General features: G+C 40.4%; 1 protein-coding gene across 1 annotated transcript; it reads left to right on the forward strand.

The window, feature by feature from the left end:
• Positions 1-230: 230 nt before the first annotated feature.
• LOC106912646 (uncharacterized) lies at positions 231-16,544 on the forward strand (the record flags this gene model as incomplete). The annotated part of the gene is made up of 6 exons (XM_088010657.1): positions 231-433; positions 4,699-4,872; positions 12,663-12,836; positions 13,203-13,376; positions 14,815-14,861; positions 15,009-16,544. Coding segments are annotated over 6 exons (1,332 nt in total), but the record flags the coding sequence as incomplete, so codon positions are not given.
• Between the last annotated feature and the right edge of the window lie 1,615 nt (positions 16,545-18,159).

Consider the following 18,159-nt stretch of genomic DNA (forward strand, 5'->3'; position numbering starts at 1 on the left):
TTTGCCAGATCATTTTTCCATTTTGTCAGAACACATAGAAGCATTTTTACGACAAGCAAGAAATTACCAGCCAATCCAGGTGATCAAAAGTGATCGGACCTCCTGGGTTTTTTGGAATCAGAGCATACCTAAAATATTATTACAATCATGGATTTCATGGTAGATTCTTTCAACCTTTTCAAGAACATTGTTGACTGAAAAGAAAGACATAAATTTTGATTAACATTTTAATACCAGATTTTTCTCCCTGTCTCCTCAGACTGAGTGGCTGTAACCTCTCAGAGAGAAGCTGTGAAGCTCTGTCCTCAGTTCTCAGCTCCCAGTCCTCCAGTCTCAGAGAACTGGACCTGAGTATCAACAACCTGCAGGATTCAGGAGTGAAGCTTCTCTCTGCTGGACTGAAGAGTCCAAACTGCAACCTGGAGACTCTCAGGTAAAATGTGACCAATCCCGGTAAAACATTACTTGCTTTCAGGTAATAATTAGTATTTCAGTAGCTGTGACATATCTAACTATGCTAAGTCTCAACACATAAACATGACTAGTTTTCATTTACCCGAGGCTGAAAGAACCAAGAAGAAAGGTATTTAGAACAGCAGAAAGAAGTTTTGCAGTACCAAAGTACTTGTTCTGGTTCTTTGTACTTTTGAGCAGTACTCCCCACCCCGGGCTGCAGACCGGTACGGGTCTGTGGACCAGTTGGTACCAGTCTGCACAAGACATAATTAAATATTTCCGTTTAATGTATTGTCTGAGTCTTGAGGATCTTTTATTTTGAAAATACTTTAACCAGACTCTCTCAGTTACGTCTTATGCACCAACATTGAGCCCACAAGCAGTAAAATGAGTAAGAAACAGATTAGATGTCTTTGGAAAGTTTATTTGGGATGGGGAAAAGACCCAGCAAAGAGACAGGAGAATGGATTAATCTCGGCAGGTTTTTCCCACCTACCAAGCCCCCTCTGCATGATATGCGGTGACCGGCTCACTAATGAGGGAATGAAGCCTTCAAACTACTTCCCCACTCAGAGACCAAGCACCCTGAGCTCAAGCAGCACTTCAAGTGTCATTGTCTCTCATCATTCCCAGATGGGACCGTCTCGTTGCAGAGAAACAAGCTCAGGGCTCCCATTGATTTGTTGTTATCATGAGATCAAATGTTCATGAAAGTAAAATGTTTTTTTGTGGCGCATTTGTATTTTATTTTGAAGGACTATGTAAACGTTACCATAGTGACCAGAGTCAGCGTTAGGACAGTGGTCAAGACAAGACGAGAGGAGCTTGTGAGTCTTAAGTCTGGTTCACACGGCACGATTTAAGAACTGCCGTCCGATTTCCAAACCTCTGTGACCACACAGGAGCTGATAATAGTACAACAGGTTTGATCAGTTTGTGTGTTCAGGCACATGGCACGAACCGATTTCATTCATGAACATCCCGATTCCTGAAGAAAATACAGTAAACCTCCCAACATACCCTATGTCAATTTAGAGTAACAAACATATCCGATGATGTAGAAGCAGTTGTGATAGTTTGTGGATTCATGTTAAGTGATAAAAGACACAACAAAATGAAAAAAAAACTTTGGATAAAAGACTGCGGGAGCAGCCGCTCCTTTTGCGCCACTATGCATTAAACCGGACTCTCAGTTGTGCCATGTCAGCTGTTTGGGATTCCCCTCCGTCCTTAGATCACCGCACTTTCTGATTGGGTAACGGTCACATTCAACAGGCTGTGTTCTCGTTCCTAGTCAGGGAAAAGCCCACAGGCTGTGGTAAAATGGCCAAGACAACCCAACATATTGAATGTGCCTGATTTTAGATCGGAAAAGTCCTGACGTTCTACGTAACACACCACTCACAGCAGGTCGAATCATTCTAAGATTGTCATTAGAGGAAAATCGGGGCAAAAAATTTAAAATTGTGTCATGTGACACTCTCCCTCCCTTGCCGCAGTAAAATTACCAAGCCTTGACCAGTCCGAGGTAATGAAAAGGTTGGGGACCACTGCTTTTGAAGATAATAGTTGAATCTGGTTAACAGGGAGAACCTAGAGATGAAAGATGGTCTGACAATGAAACTGGTGGGGTGAAGTGAGAGGGATTGATGCTGATGACTGTTAATTCATCTTCAACCAAACTGATCTCAAAATGTAGAAAAAAAGGAAATAAAATTAGTAAAGCATAGTACAAAATGCATATGAGAAGGCACAGCAATTGGAACTAGAAAGTGTGCATTCCTATGAAAATGCAAGTGTGAATGCTCAATGCTTTTGGTGAAAATGGCAATAGCGTTTGAAGCCAAATGCTGAAGATTTGCAGACAAGTAAGAAATAGTCCACACAGTGTGAAAAATCCAGGAAAAAGACAAAATTAGGTGAACTACTCATGATAGCATCTAGGAAACCAGTAGTATGCTGGGTTACAGTAATTTATTCCACAAAATATAAAACTCATAAATGAAATAAATAAAAACTCATGTAAACCCTAAAATTTGAAAAGGACAGAAACATTCCCCTATTCCTTCTGATAAAAACGGTGGGTGAATAACATCCAAACCTTTTATGTTTCCTGAGATATCAACATTTGTTTGGAGGCATCGTTTAGCACGGTGACTACAAAAAACATGCCACATGCAGCATGTTCTTCATGCTTTTTTAGCAATGCCAAGCGCTCAAATTATTCCCAGGTGTTAAATAGTATAAAAGCTGTTTAACTTCTTATCTTCAAATTGGCCACTGCCTTGTTTCCTCCATGACAGCACCTGAAACTGGATGACTGATCGCCATTAATAGGCAGGACCTGAAACATCCACTGTGAAACACAACGGACATTCTATATTGTAATTCTTAATTCTGCCACAGGATGGAGCGGTTTCCCCCATGGGGTGAAAATTAATAAAAAAGCTGAATATTATAAAAAGTATGAAGGTTATGAATTCTATTAAGGAAGAATATCTAAATTAGTTAATTTTGAAAAAAGTTTGGCTCTCTCTTCCTCTTGGATCCCAGGTCCTCCCGGCGGGCCACGTGTAGCCACAAGGAAAGCAATGGGTGTTGACGTCACAGAATTACAGAGTTTAATCCAAATATAAGACAATGCATAAACTTACAACAGAAACTGCAGAACAACGGAGACATACATTCATTTAGCTGACAGACTTGGAAAAAGAAGGAAAGAAAGAAAAGCAAAGACATCTTTGGAGAGTTGCAAGAGCAAATCTGATTTGTTACTCTATGTGGAAAGTTTTATCTTCTTTAATTTATTCAAATAAGGCGTATCTTTGCTCATCCAACCAGGAGCTATCTCTGACCCTCTATCTGAAGCCAGAAACTCCTGCCGTGTTTACGGCCTTTCACAGATGAGTGTGAAAAGCTGGAACTTCTACTGTATTGTTTTCCACACAGACAAAAGGCAGTTTAAACGATCCTAGCAAACCATCTGCTGTAACTACAGGTAACATAAAGGTCAATAGGCCAGAATATGTTACTGATTTAAAACCACAATTTAGGCCATTTGAATCAAGACATGCTAAGTTTTAAAACTAGCTTATTTTAAATGTATTTTCTTAATACCAACAGATATAGCCGGCAAGCTGAATAGTATTAAAGTTGAACAGTGAAAGTAGCACAAAGTATGACGGAGAAGAAGCGCGGCAAAATTTACAGGAAACCAGAAAAGTGGTTTCAACAAAACGTACTCCAAAAACTGTCTTAAGAACATAGAGAATAATTAATGCCAAAACAAATACATAACCCCATTCTTTTCTTTCCCTGCACTGTGAACACAAACCTCTGAAGGTTAAGGCTAATGTTAACGTATAACACAATTAACACAGAGCTACTGGCATTTGCTTCATTGGTTTTTGTTGGAGATAGTTTTCAGACTTTAAGTAGCAGCATATTTGTATTCCAACATTTCACAATGTGAAAATTGTTTTAGGTGTATTTAAGTTAACCAAATATTTGCCTGAATGTTCACATGCTCTCTTTTTTAAAATATTATTGTTACACGTGGTAAACTAAATATGGGCTAGCTGGTGAACATGACATCTATCACACAGGTTGATCTCAACTCAAAATAATTCAATAAACCATCTCAGATAAAAAACCCTACCCTAAACTAAGCATGTTAAACAATCCAGACCTGTATGGAAAGTAAATTGTTGTGAAAGGCCTTGGAATCCCTCACTTCACTTTGGTGGGAACTTTATATTCTGGGGGCCGAGTCCACATTATATACTCTCTTGTAGCCACTGTAAAAGCTGTGAGTCAAGTAGTAATTTATTCCATTTTAGAACCTGCAGATATGACACGAAAACACCTTGTTTTTTACACTTGATATTAACTAAAATTGTACACCCCAGAGTTACAAAACATAGAATGTGACTCTATTAGTGTAACTTTAACTCTGCTTTTGCACAAAGTATATTAACACCAAACATTTTAACACTGTTGTAATTGATATGACGGTGCACAAAGGACCATTATTGTAGAACCTTCCTCAAAACCTTTTTATTCTACAAGTGACAAATGTTGATTTTTATCATCTAAAAAAGGAAATAAAGTTTTCTTACTATTTCATGATACTAACAGGTTAAGCTCCAGTTTTTTGTGTGTTTTACTCTCCTATAAATGTCCAGTTCAGACCTTGGGCTCCACCTCAATGTTCCTATCATGTGATGAATTGTGTGTCTGCAGCTTATCAGGCTGTTTGGTCTCAGAGGAAGGCTGTGCTTCTCTGGCCTCAGCTCTGACCTTTAACCCCTCCCATCTGAAAGAGTTGGACCTGAGCTACAATCATCCAGGAGACTCAGGAGTGAAGCTGCTGTCGGCTGGACTGAAGGATCCAGACTGGAGACTGGAAGCTCTCAGGTATGGAGGAACCTGCTGCAGGAGCAGAGAAGGTCTGATAGAGGAGGAAGAGGAGAAACGTCTTCAGTCTGATGGGAAACATTTAGTTTGAAGAGAAATATTTCGTTATTTAACATTTTTACATACCATACCAACTATGTAACGAAAAGCAAAATCAGGCAGAACCCAAACCGCAGCCAACATCAAAGTTGGTTCATTAAATGTCTATTACAAAAATAAAGGTAAGAAGGGGCTACGCAGGGAGTGGTCACGCTGGTGTTCAGGAAGGGGGAAGTCCACAAGGGTCTGGGATCCAGCCAGGGAGGGGTAAGGTGGATGGGCAAAGGGAGGACTTGAGGGCTCAGGGGACAAACAGATGACAGGGACAAATTCCACCAACCAGAGGCCGAGTCATGGGACAATCCAGGGTCATTCACGGGAGGGCCACAGGCAATGAAGATCCAGAAATCAGAAAAACTTGAGGCAAGGTCAGAGTCAGGCAGGGTTCATCAACAGTAGGTCAGAACTCCTCCAGCAGCCGAGGGACAAGGCAAAATCTGTGGTCAAAAACAGGCAGGAGCAGAAAACCAGAAATCTTTGAAACATGAGACAAGGCTTGAAAGCTGTGACTGGGGCAACAAACGATCTCGCACTCAGCTGGTGACGAGCAGCTGTTTAAATAGGGCGCAGCACAGGTGAGGGTAATGAGTAATAAGCACAGTCAAGGTGGAGCTGAGGGGCTGAGATCATGACAAACTTTATTTATAAAGCACTTTAAAACTACCACAGCTGATGCAAAGTGCTGTACATTAAAACACAACATAACGATAAAAAAATGAAAAAAATAAAAACTCTTACAACTTAAAAACAAAAACATACAATTTAAAACTAGATCCCGCTGGAGTTGAAAGCCAAGTAAAATAGATGGGTTTTAAGACGAGCTTTAAAAGTGGACAGTGAAGGGGCCTCTCTGACCTGCACAGGCAAGTCGTTCCATAACTTAAGACCCCTGACAGAGAAAGCCCTGTCCCCTCTGAGCTTCCTTCTGGATCTCGGTTCCTCCAAGAGCAGCTGATTTGCTGACCTGAGAGACTGATAAGGTACTTAGGGATGAAGAAGCTCAGAGAGGTAAGCCGGGGCAAGATTATGTAGTGATTTAAAAACAAACGTAAGAATTTTAAATGAATCCTAAAATATACAGGCAGCCAGTCAAGTGAGGCCAGGACGGGGGTCACATGCTCCCTCTTTCGAGTGCCTGTCAAAAGTCGTGCAGCAGCATTCTGAACCAGCTGCAGACGTGAGAGCAGCGCCTGACTGACTCCCAGATAAAGTGCATTACAGTAATCCAGTCGAGTTGAAATAAAAGCGTGGATCACTGTTTCAAAATGCTGCCTAAGAAAAGATTTCACTGACGCCAATCGCCTTAAATGATAAAAGCTGGACTTAACCACGGCTCTGATTTGGCTGTCCAATTTAAAACCAAGATCTATAATAACAGGTTTAAAATAAACCTCCAAAGGTCCCAGGTCAACAGAGGAGGACTCACAGGAGCCACTGGGTCCAAACACCATCACTTCTGTTTTCCTTTCATTGAAATTTAAAAAGTTCAAGGCCAACCAAGCTTTAATGTCACCTAGACATGCCAGGAGATGTTGATGGAATGGACATCCTTCTGCTTCAGGGGCAAATTAATCTGACAATCATCAGCGTAACAATGAAATGAAATCCCATGTTTCCTGAGGATAGAACCCAGCGGCAACAAATACAGAGAGAAAAGCAGTGGGCCCAGAATTGAGCCCTGTGGGACACCATAAGACATTGAAGCAGCAGATGATTGAGTCACTAATTTTCACTGAAAATGTTCTGTTCTCCAGGTAAGACCTGAACCATTTAAAAACATTGCCATCAATACCTACAACATGGTGTAATCGCGATATTAAAATGTCATGGTCTACTGTATCAAAGGCAGCAGCAGGTCAAGTAAAATCAGAACAACATGGTTACCAGAATCACATGCAAGAAGGACGTCATTAAAAACTCTAATCAAAGCAGATTCTGTGCTATGAAGAGTTTTAAAACCTGACTGGAAAACCTCCAGAATGCCATTGTCATCTAAAAACTGTGTCAGCTGACAGTACACAATTTTCTCTAAAACCTTAGAAAGAAAAGGCAGCTTCGAAATTGTCATAATCGGTGGGGTAGAGGTGAGGATGAGGACGCAGGTAGACCCAGGTTGTGATGAAGATGAATATTTAATGATGAAAGCTCAAGTCAGTCCAACACATGCGGCACGGCAGAGAGTTTAGCGCACAGCTAATACCGGTAGCTACTGATTCAGAGAACTGAACATGAGAGCTAACACTAACCAGGACTGTACAGTTCGACTGGAGACAGACAACAATAACCATACGTTTGACGTTAGACATTAGACAAGGACCCGACAAGAGACAGAGACAACAGGTGGACATAAATACACGCGGGGTAATCAAGGGAACGAGACACACCTGGGAACAATCAACGGGGAAGACGTAGAGACAGAGACTCAGGGAACAAGATAACAATAAACACAGAAATAACTCAAAAATAAACACACAGAAACACGGATCATGACAGAAATAGGCCGATAATTAGCCAGAACAGTTTGATCAAGGCCAGGTTTTTTAAGCAGTGGTTGCACTACTGCATGTTTAAAACTAGCAGGGACCACACCTCAGGACAGACTGCTATTTATAATTGCAAGAACAGGCTGCCCTATGCTAGGTAAAATATCTTTAAAAAGTCGAGGAGGGACAGGATCACGGGGGGAACCTGATGGCTTAATGTGGCCAACCACATCCTCTAAAGTGAGACTGTCACAGGCTCAAACTGAGGGAAAGCAGCAGAGCAAGGGGACCGAAACAGAGAGGTCAGAGTCAGGAGCTGTGATAAGAGCCTTGGTACTACCAACCTTTTCAATAAAGAAACGCATAAAATCATCACACACCTCAGGAGAAGCTTCCAAACAGGCATTCTGAGAAATATTAAGCACGAAGTCAATGGTGTTAAATAAAACACGTGGGTTATGGCTGTTTGAGAAAATGATATTTTCCAGGTTAGTCACAGGCAGACCGCAGGAACTGACCAGGTCCAGTGTGTGTCCGTGCTCATGTGTAGGGCTGGATACGGCCTGCACCAGGTTAAAAGAGTCCAGAAGGCTTAAAAAGTCCTTTACCAGAGGCTTATTAGGACAGCATACATGTATATTGAAGTCTCCAACAATAAGAACATGACTCCAACATGAATAAATAACACGGTGAAAATATGACTTGACCTTCTGAAACTCCTTTTATCTCTTATGTCAGACTAAATAACTCAAATTATTGCTGTCAATTTTGACTGTATAACTTTGTAAACTGCATATTAGTCTTTCACATGGTGATGAATGAACCTGGGGGAAAAATATCTACTGATACCATGATAAGTAATGTCAGAAAACATCTGAACATTTTTTTCAGTAACTACTAAACTGAAGCGTTGCTATTTCAAATCCAGTAGTCAGACTACCGTTATCAAAATCACTTTGCGTTATTGTGCATTAGTATGTTCTTTTGGAATTTAATTGTATGTATTGTATTTCCTCTCCTTGACGATTGACCAATGTTTCTATGTGACAATATCAGCAGCAAAATGGAAGGACTGTAAACAATGGAGAGGACGAGGGAGATGCGCATTTTGTTCGGGGAAAAATAGAAACTATTTTGAGTTTCTGTTGCCAAGTCCCATTACTAAAAGTGGCTTTTGGCATATTTTTTCACTTGCAAATTTATTAAGTCGTGGGTTGCGCCTTTTTGGGCACTTTTTTGGATGTGAAGTTCCTCATTTGGGCTTGTAAATAAGCAGAGACTCATAATAAATCCCAGAATTTGTCCGTCATTATGGTAGTTTTAGTCAGACTCTCCCTGTCCATCATTTGCAGGATGATCCGTCCCGCTGTGTCTTTGTTAATGTCAATTTAATATATTACTTCCGAATAACATCGAGTGATCCAGAAAATTGCAAACATCGAAACTAATATGAACAGAGCAATAAACGTGGAATCAGCCATGAATGTTGGACTGTTCCTGTCTCAGTGGAGGACAATGTGTGTCTGAGAGACATGTAATGTCCATGTTTGCTGCTGAAAGAGACTGATGGTCTGACCCCCCTCCTCCTTTCAGGGTGGAGCCTGCTGGAGGCCGATTCTTGACACCAGGTCTGAGGAAGTGTAAGTGTGTTTTTCATCTGATTCATGACAACAAAGCAGCTCACATTCAACCATCTTCAAACTGTCACATCACTCATTCAGGATCATCATCAAAGATCAATAAATGATCAATAACTGCAGCTGGATTGTGTTTGTTCTCTCCATCAGATTCCTGTCAACTCACCATCGACACAAACACAGTGGGCAAAAAACTCAAACTGCCAAAAGACAAAAGGAAGGTGACATGTGTGAAGGAGCTTCAGTCATATCCTGATCATCCAGACAGATTTGATTATCCTCAGCTGCTGTGTAGAACTGGTCTGACTGGTCGCTGTTACTGGGAGGTCGAGTGGAGAGGAGAAGTTTATATATCAGTGAGTTACAGAAGAATCGGGAGGAAAGGAGGCAGTAGAGAATCTAGGTTTGGATGGAATGATCATTCCTGGAGTCTCAGATGCTCTGATAAAGGTTACTCTGTCTGTCACAATAAGATAGAAACTCGTCTCTCCTCCTCCTCCGTCTCTAACAGAGTATCAGTGTATGTGGACTGTCCTGCTGGCATTCTGTCCTTCTACAGAGTCTCCTCTGACTCACTGATCCTCCTCCACACCTTCAACACCACATTCACTGAACCTCTGATTCCTGGATTTGGGTTCTGTTGGTCTAATTCTGATTCCTCAGTGTTTCTCTGCTGAGTTGAGTCTAAAGACTCTTTTCTTTTCTTTTTTTTCCCTGTCGCTCTTGCTCTCGTTGAAGGCGGACGCTTTTTTCCTCTGCTGCCTCCCTGGCCTTGCCTGCCCTGCTTGCTCTGTTTTTTGTCTTTTTCTATATTTTTGGAGCCTTTCTTTGTACATTCTCCGAATCTACAAATTATGGATCTGGTCAACCGATCTCTCAATGCAATTGATCAAATTTTCGACGAAGACTGGACGTCCTGTCCTGCGGGGACATACCTGGCGGGATTCACCCTGGATTTATTCATGATAACAGGATTTCTGCTGTTTGGAGCTTGCAGATACATGGCTTATTGATAAATTTGTGATGGACATGGCTGAACTAGTGAACACTCAGACTGTTGGTGTGGACAGAGATGCAAGTTGGATGTGATCTTGGAGAAGTTGCTAGATTCAGTTCAGTGAAACAACGAAACTAATTTTGATAATTGGGAAATGAGATGTATCGGAGAGACTTTATGGAAGATTTAAATTTACAATGTTCCTGACCTAAGACATTCTGTCTGAATTGACTTTCCCTGTGTTGCCTTGGAAGGGTTGTATATTTCCAATCTCCTTGAATATATGTAAACGTAACGGTCCTTCCCACATTACCCCTTCCTGTTATCCATGCAGCTGTGGACCTGGGATCTCCCAAGGACATTCCTTGATAACACCTCTATTGGACTTTGCCAGGAGGCTCAGCAGCCTGGTTTCTTGGCCCTATGATGTCACCACCTTCACCTATGTCTTTGTTTTGCCGTTTGTTTTGTCTGAATGTTGCCATTTGCCCTAATGTGTCCTTTTTTTTATTCCTTTTTATTTCCTTTTTTTATCTTATTTTTTTTTAGAAACTGTGGAATACTCACTTTAAGCCCAGAAAAGGAATTCGAACAAGCTTTTTAGCTTATATTTTAGGAACTGTAGAGTACTCACTATTTAGATCCGGAGTGTCAGACTCATTTTGGTTTAGGGGCCGCATACAGCTTAATCTGATCTGCAGGGGGCCACACAAGTAAACTCATTGCAAGATTAAATAGAACCAATAAAAGTGGACTTGTTGTTGATTTTTATATTAAACGAATTTCACTTTTACAAAATATATTATGAATAATCTCAGTTTTTAAGAAAGGTATCTGCAATTTCAACAATACTTTTACTCAGTTAAGCATTTATTTAAGTGCATTATGCATAAGAACTGATCTCAGTGATTGTACAATGCTGCAAAACATTTATTCACAGTTTTTGGAACTTAAAAACACTGTCCTGTATCACAAAATACAACAGACAAAAACTAAGAAAAGATTTAAAATCAATTTTCAACATCTGGGAAGCAATTTGAACAAATTATCTGGCTTCACACATTTGAAATCTTAAGTGTCAGCTGTTTTAAACTGACATTTGATTAAGTACATTTGTTAGTTCCGCTGCAGTGTTGCATCATGTTGTGTGCTCTGAATAAAACACAGCGCCCCTCGTGGACAGTATAGGAACTGCAGATTTTCAATTAAAGAAGTATATGTTTTTTCATGAATAATGATAATGCATTTAGCCCCCAGGCCGGATTAAATCGTTCGGCGGGCCGGTTCCGGCCCGCGGGCCGTACGTTTGACAGCCCTGATTTAGATGCAGATGCTCATACTGCAACCCAGAAAATAATTTGAACAAACTTAGAATTCCGAAAAAAATTCTTCCAGAACCGGAACATTTAGTTATTACTTAGAAACTGTGGAGTACTCATTGAATTGTTTTGGACTGGTTTAAATCCTTCCTCTCCAATAGGCTGGAATGTGTTAGCCTTGGCAATGCCAAGTCCAAGGATGTAGTGTCTCCTAGTGTCCCACAAGGGTCAGTTCTGCTTCGTCCATCTGAGTGTTCAGGAGTTTCTGGCTGCTCTTCATGTTCATCTGACCTTCATCAACTCTGGGGTCAACCTGATGGAAGAAACACAAACATCTAAGAAATCTTCATTATTTAATAAACCTAAACTAAAGTCTCTCCATCAGAGAGCTGTTGACCAGGCCTTACAGAGTCCAAATGGACACCTGGACTTGTTCCTCCGTTTCCTCCTGGGACTTTCACTGCAGACCAATCAGAGACTCCTACAAGGTCTGCTGACACAGACAGGAAGTAGCTCACAGACCAATCAGGAAACAGTTCAGTACATCAAGAAGAAGATCAGTGAGAATGTGTCTGCAGAGAAAAGCATCAATCTGTTCCACTGTCTGAATGAACTGAATGATCGTTCTCTACTGGAGGAGATCCAACAGTCTCTGAGTTCAGGAAGTCTCTCCACAGATAAACTGTCTCCTGCTCAGTGGTCAGCTCTGGGTTTCATCTTAGTGTCATCAGGAAAAGATCTGGATGTGTTTGACCTGAAGAAATACTCTGCTTCAGAGGAGGCTCTTCTGAGGCTGCTGCCAGTGGTTAAAGCCTCCAACAAAGCTCTGTAAGGACACACATTGTTACTGCAGGTATTGTTGATAGAAATAAGTTAATGATTAGATAAATATTGATCTATGTTGTTTCAGTTTATGTCTTGGTGCATTGTCCCCAGTGTCACTTTATCGCAGTCCACAAGTAGAAGAGAAACCAACTTCCTTCAGTTGTTGGTCATGATGTTACATATTCAGTCTGCAAAACTCCTCCTTTCTCTAAATCGGAAGCTGGATTATTTCAGTTCATGGTAGAATTTAATTGTTCTCTTGACAGTCTGCTTGTTTCCTGTAGTTCAGTACTTCAATTATGGAGAACAAACAAATTCACAAGAAAGAGTATTATAAAGATTTGTAAAATAAGAGTAGTTTCAATATTTCCAAGAAGAAAAATGTTCCTCTTGAACATTATTCACCAGATTTTCCTCCCTGTCTCCTCAGACTGAGTGACTGTAACCTCTCAGAGAGAAGCTGTGAAGCTCTGTCCTCAGTTCTCAGCTCCCAGTCCTCCAGTCTCAGAGAACTGGACCTGAGTAACAACAACCTGCAGGATTCAGGAGTGAAGCTTCTCTCTGCTGGACTGAAGAGTCCAAACTGCAACCTGGAGACTCTCAGGTACAATGTTTAGTCTTGGTGAAACCAGATTGAGAACATTCCTGACAGCAGAAATGATGCAATTATTATTTAATTAGCAGATTGTTAATAATAGATGTCTGACTGTAACATTGCTAATTATGCCAAGTCTTGACAGATAAACTTGGCTGGTTTTCAATATTTAAACAGGTGGGGGTCAGGCTAACTATGGGTACTTGACAGACTGCTGCATCCTAGATGGACAAAGGATCATTATTGCAGATCCTTTCTCCAAGCAGTTGTTAGACTTTCTAATTCATTCTACAAGTGACAGATGTTGATATTTATGTCTGAATACAGTTTTAACATTATTTTTATTTTATTATGTGATGAATTGTGTGTCTGCAGCTTATCAGGCTGTTTGGTCTCAGAGGAAGGCTGTGCTTCTCTGGCCTCAGCTCTGACCTTTAACCCCTCCCATCTGAAAGAGTTGGACCTGAGCTACAATCATCCAGGAGACTCAGGAGTGAAGCTGCTGTCGGCTGGACTGAAGGATCCAGACTGGAGACTGGAAGCTCTCAGGTATGGAGGAACCTGCTGCAGGAGCAGAGAAGGTCTGATAGTGTAATGATTTGTTTTTTCTGTGTATTCATTTAGGTTTCTGTCTTCTGTTGATTCTCTGTGTTGTCCCGTCTACCCCTTGATTGTTTACAACTCTCCCTTGTTTCCCCTGATTGTCTCTCTGTATATTTAATCCCGCCTGTGTTCCCTGCTCCTTGTCAGATCCTCATCCCATGTTTCTCTTGTGTTTACTGTCAATTATCATTTGATTTACCAGTTGCTACCAGACTCAGAGCTTTTGTCACTGCTCATCTGTGCTGCCTGGATTTTGGTAATTTGTTTATTCATTAAAACCTGCATCATTTACTCCTCATCCTGGGTCCAACCATGTTTCTACCTCTCCGATTTTGAGGGCAGAGGGGAAAAAAGGGCAGAAACCGCGGGGGGACTCCAACCCGCACCCTTTTTCTCCCTATCGCTTGAACCCCAGTTGGGATTCAAAATTGTTGCTTATGTCCCATAAGCAACTCTGAGCAGGTGGTTTTTAAGTCGAGATTCAAAGGCAATAAGTATCCAATGAAAAACTGTACAAAACCTGGTGCTGAATGAACCTGGGAAACCAACCCATCTACTGGATGGGACAAAATCTGTTTGAAACTGTTTCTTATCAGAGTTCTGTTTGTCTCTGTCTTCACACACAAGGAGCATCGTAGGGTGGGGGGGCTTCCACTGACAGATCTACAAGAATGTGACTGGCTGATGGACAGGCAGTCAAAAATATGCAGATTAATATTATCGAGAAGCAGATATTGGTATTGAAATGTTATGGCTGAGAGAAAATGTAAATTTTAGAATAAGTAGAAAGGTTTCAGTTACATTAAGAAAGGCAGAACTTCACAACTCACAGAAGTGGATAATTATAGGTGTAAGAGTGCTGCCAAGTTTTGGATTTGAAAATACTGGAAACTTGTAATCATCCGCTGCTACAGCCAGAACAAGGCGGGAGGGTGCAGCGTACCGTCAGAGCACGGGGAGAGGGAGGTGCGGAGGTTGGGTCATCTGGGGAGGTTTAGGTGGGAAGGACAGGGGGGTTAGCGTTTAGCTTGTCTTCTTCATAAAGAGACCAAACCTTTGCATGTACTCCAAACAGTTCAAGAACAGCAGCTGATTTAATTTGGGTATACCTTTTCAGGCGCTTTTGGTGATTTTGGGGGCGAGAATAAAGGTGTTAATGAGTATGTTCAGATTCAAACGTCTTCAAACTGTCATATCACTCATTCCGGAGTCTGAGGAGTTCAGCAGTTAGATTTCCATGATGATCTACAGAGGACAGAAAGGACTTTAAAACAGTGTTGGACTGTTCCTGTCTCAGTGGAGGACAATGTGTGTCTGAGAGACATGTAATGTCCATGTTTGCTGCTGAAAGAGACTGATGGTCTGACCCCCCTCCTCCTTTCAGGGTGGAGCCTGCTGGAGGCCCATTCTTGACACCAGGTCTGAGGAAGTGTAAGTGTGTTTTTCATCTGATTCATGACAACAAAGCAGCTCACATTCAACCATCTTCAAACTGTCACATCACTCATTCAGGATCATCATCAAAGATCAATAAATGATCAATAACTGCAGCTGGATTGTGTTTGTTCTCTCCATCAGATTCCTGTCAACTCACCATCGACACAAACACAGTGAGCAGAAAACTCAAACTGTCTGAAGACAACAGGAAGGTGATATGGGAGGAGCTTCAGTCATATCCTGATCATCCAGACAGATTTGATCAGACTCAGCTGCTGTGTAGAACTGGTCTGACTGGTCGCTGTTACTGGGAGGTCGAGTGGAGAGGAAGAGTTGATATATCAGTGAGTTACAGAAGAATCAGGAGGAAAGGAAATAATAGAGACTGTGTGTTTGGAGTGAATGATCATTCCTGGAGACTGAGCTGCTCTGATGATGAAGGTTACTCTGTCAGACACAATAACATAGAAACTCGTCTCTCCTCCTCCTCCTCCTCCTCCTCCTCCTACTCCTCCTCCTCCTCCGTCTCTAACAGAGTATCAGTGTATGTGGACTGTCCTGCTGGCATTCTGTCCTTCTACAGAGTCTCCTCTGACTCACTGATCCTCCTCCACACCTTCAACACCACATTCACTGAACCTCTGATTCCTGGATTTGGGTTCTGGTTCAGTTCTGGTTCCTCTTCAGTGTTTCTTTGCTGATTTGAGTCTAAATATGTTTCCTCCTGTCAGAGAAACTTTCTCATTGTTGAACAGATGGTTCATTTCTACATGTTTCTATGGATCCAAATTGTTTCTTGGTGAAACTTTAACACATGATTCCTTAGAAATATTTTCTTCTTCCAGTCCTTTAAAGATGGAAGCTGGAATTATTCCAGGATTATTCCAGGATCCATATGTTGTTTTTTGGTAACACTTTATTTGAAGGGGGTTGAATAAGACTGTCATGACACTGTCATAAACATGTCATAACACCTGTCATGAACATGAATAAGCCTTCATGAATATTTATGACTGTTGTCATAAAGCGTCATTCGGTAAATTATGACACTTTTAATACAAAGTTGACATTATTCAAAATGTCTTTGTTATGACAACTTGACATTAACCAGGAAATCATTACTGTTTAAACTTTACCTTTAATAACATAAAGTTACCTAATTTTTAAAGTGCAATCAGTAATACTTTTATAACAAATTTATACCAGTAATGCGTTTATTCTTCTAAATTCAACATAGGAAATATTTAGCCCTTCATTTTATGAAAAGATGGTCAGTTCTCTTGATACAAGAGAAAACTATTTTTAAGAAAGTTGCTACTTATCAGTTAATCGTTATCGATTCCTAAGACCAATTAACTTTAGATTAATTCAATCAAACTTGTGTCCCAGTTTTATGAACTATAAAAATGTTAAATGAATTATTGGTTTTCACTGGCTATAACCAATAATCATCCTAATAAATATAAAATTCTAATGATCTCAGTCTCTTACTGTGTAACTCCTCTAAAATAAGAGTTTTGTTTCTTAAATTACCAAATTAAATTCAGTTTCTTGTTGATTTTCTAAGGATATGCTGTAAAATTATAACAGTTTAAAATTTCACAATTAAATAAAATTAATTCTACACTAATTTTCCATTTCCATTAAACAATTATTTCACCTCCAAAAAAAAACAAATGTTTAGTTTATTCCTTGACATTTTTTATCATTCCCCCAATAATTAAATCAAATTTACAGATGGAAAAGTTACAACCCAGAATCAACAACTACTATAATCAGAAATAAAAGGGATAATAATAAATCTGTCATAATGGATGGTAGACTTCTAACCCACATGCAGAATCAGGCCCAGAGATTATTGGTGAGTAACTGTTTATTAGAGAAAACTATCACAATGTCTGGTAGGTGATCCTTGGGTCCGAGTCTCGCCTGGAAGCGGAGAGAACAGGTCAATGATCTGGCCAGAGGTGGACAAAACGTTTGATGGGATAACGGGAGTAATAGCTACGTCTTCTTGGAGGGCTTTCCGATGGGGGGAACGAACAGTGGGCTGGAGCGGGCAGGCCGGTGCGGTTCTGAGAGCAGCAGGCAGATTCGCCAATGGAAGTCGGCTTTTACCTGGAAATGAGAGACAGGGAACAAGTGAGGATGGCTGACAACAGGCAGAGGTTTTCTCAAGAAAGTCACAATAATGCTCGTGTTTCTCAGGGGAAGGCTTAGCGAGCCAGAGACTACCGTGAAGGAATAATCATCCGGCAGAGAGGAGAGGTCTGGTAGCTCCTTAAATCCTCTGACTGATGATCCAACCAGCTTCAGGCGTGCAGATCCACTCCAGGCCTCCCCAACGGGGAGCCAAAGGGGAGAGACACTTCTCTTAAAGGAAACCCCAGAACCTGATAAAATCAAATGTAATTAATCTATAATATGACAGATGTTACCATGGTTTAGACTTAAAAAAAAAAAATAGGATCCAAGATGGCGGCCATTTTTCAAGAGGATCATCAAGAGCAATTTATTTTTGCACTAAATTTGTCAATATTTATTACATATAAAACTTTTGTTTTAAAATCATACATAATTGGACTTATAGAAATTATATTTACTGATAGTTTTAATTTTTTTTCAGAACAGAAATCATAGTTGTCATGGAAAATTAAGTTTGTCTAAAATCACTATTTAGTTGAAAGTGTTTGGTGTGAAATCACTGCCTACAGAACCTGAAACATAGAAATCATTCATATTTTATTGATCTTGTTTTCTTTGTCTGGTGAACGTTTTTCAAAATGGCCGTCATGATTGTAATGGAGAATGTATGTTTGTAATGAAATTGGCAGTAGGTATAGCAATGGTAGCGACAGCTAAACAAAATGTTATGTTCACTAAACGCTAATTGGAAAACAAGAACCTCAGCAGAACTAATATCAAACCGTTAAACACATAAGAACACAAAGTAGCCATTGCTAAACTACCAAATACTTTAAAAAATAGCAGAAACCAACATTAAATCACTAAACATTAGCTTCTGATTTTGCTACATATTATCATTTTAAAGTTGTATTAACTTAAAAACATATGAAGGAACCTAAAGTTCATCCATGTCATGAAAACAGGAACATTTAATGTCCATATTTGGTTCAAAAGGCTCAGAATTGGCAGCCATCTTGAAAAATGTTGGTCATCCTGAAACTCAAGAGGCTGATGGGAAACCTGAGGGGTTAGCATGCTAATTTTATGCCTTTATCCACACTTGAATTATGTTTACAATAAAATGCTGCATTTAATCGAACTAATA

This window comes from Poecilia mexicana, unplaced genomic scaffold, assembly GCF_051168715.1.
Source record: "Poecilia mexicana isolate PSO_F unplaced genomic scaffold, ASM5116871v1 scaffold_12, whole genome shotgun sequence".
In the NCBI taxonomy this organism is placed as follows: domain Eukaryota; kingdom Metazoa; phylum Chordata; class Actinopteri; order Cyprinodontiformes; family Poeciliidae; genus Poecilia; species Poecilia mexicana.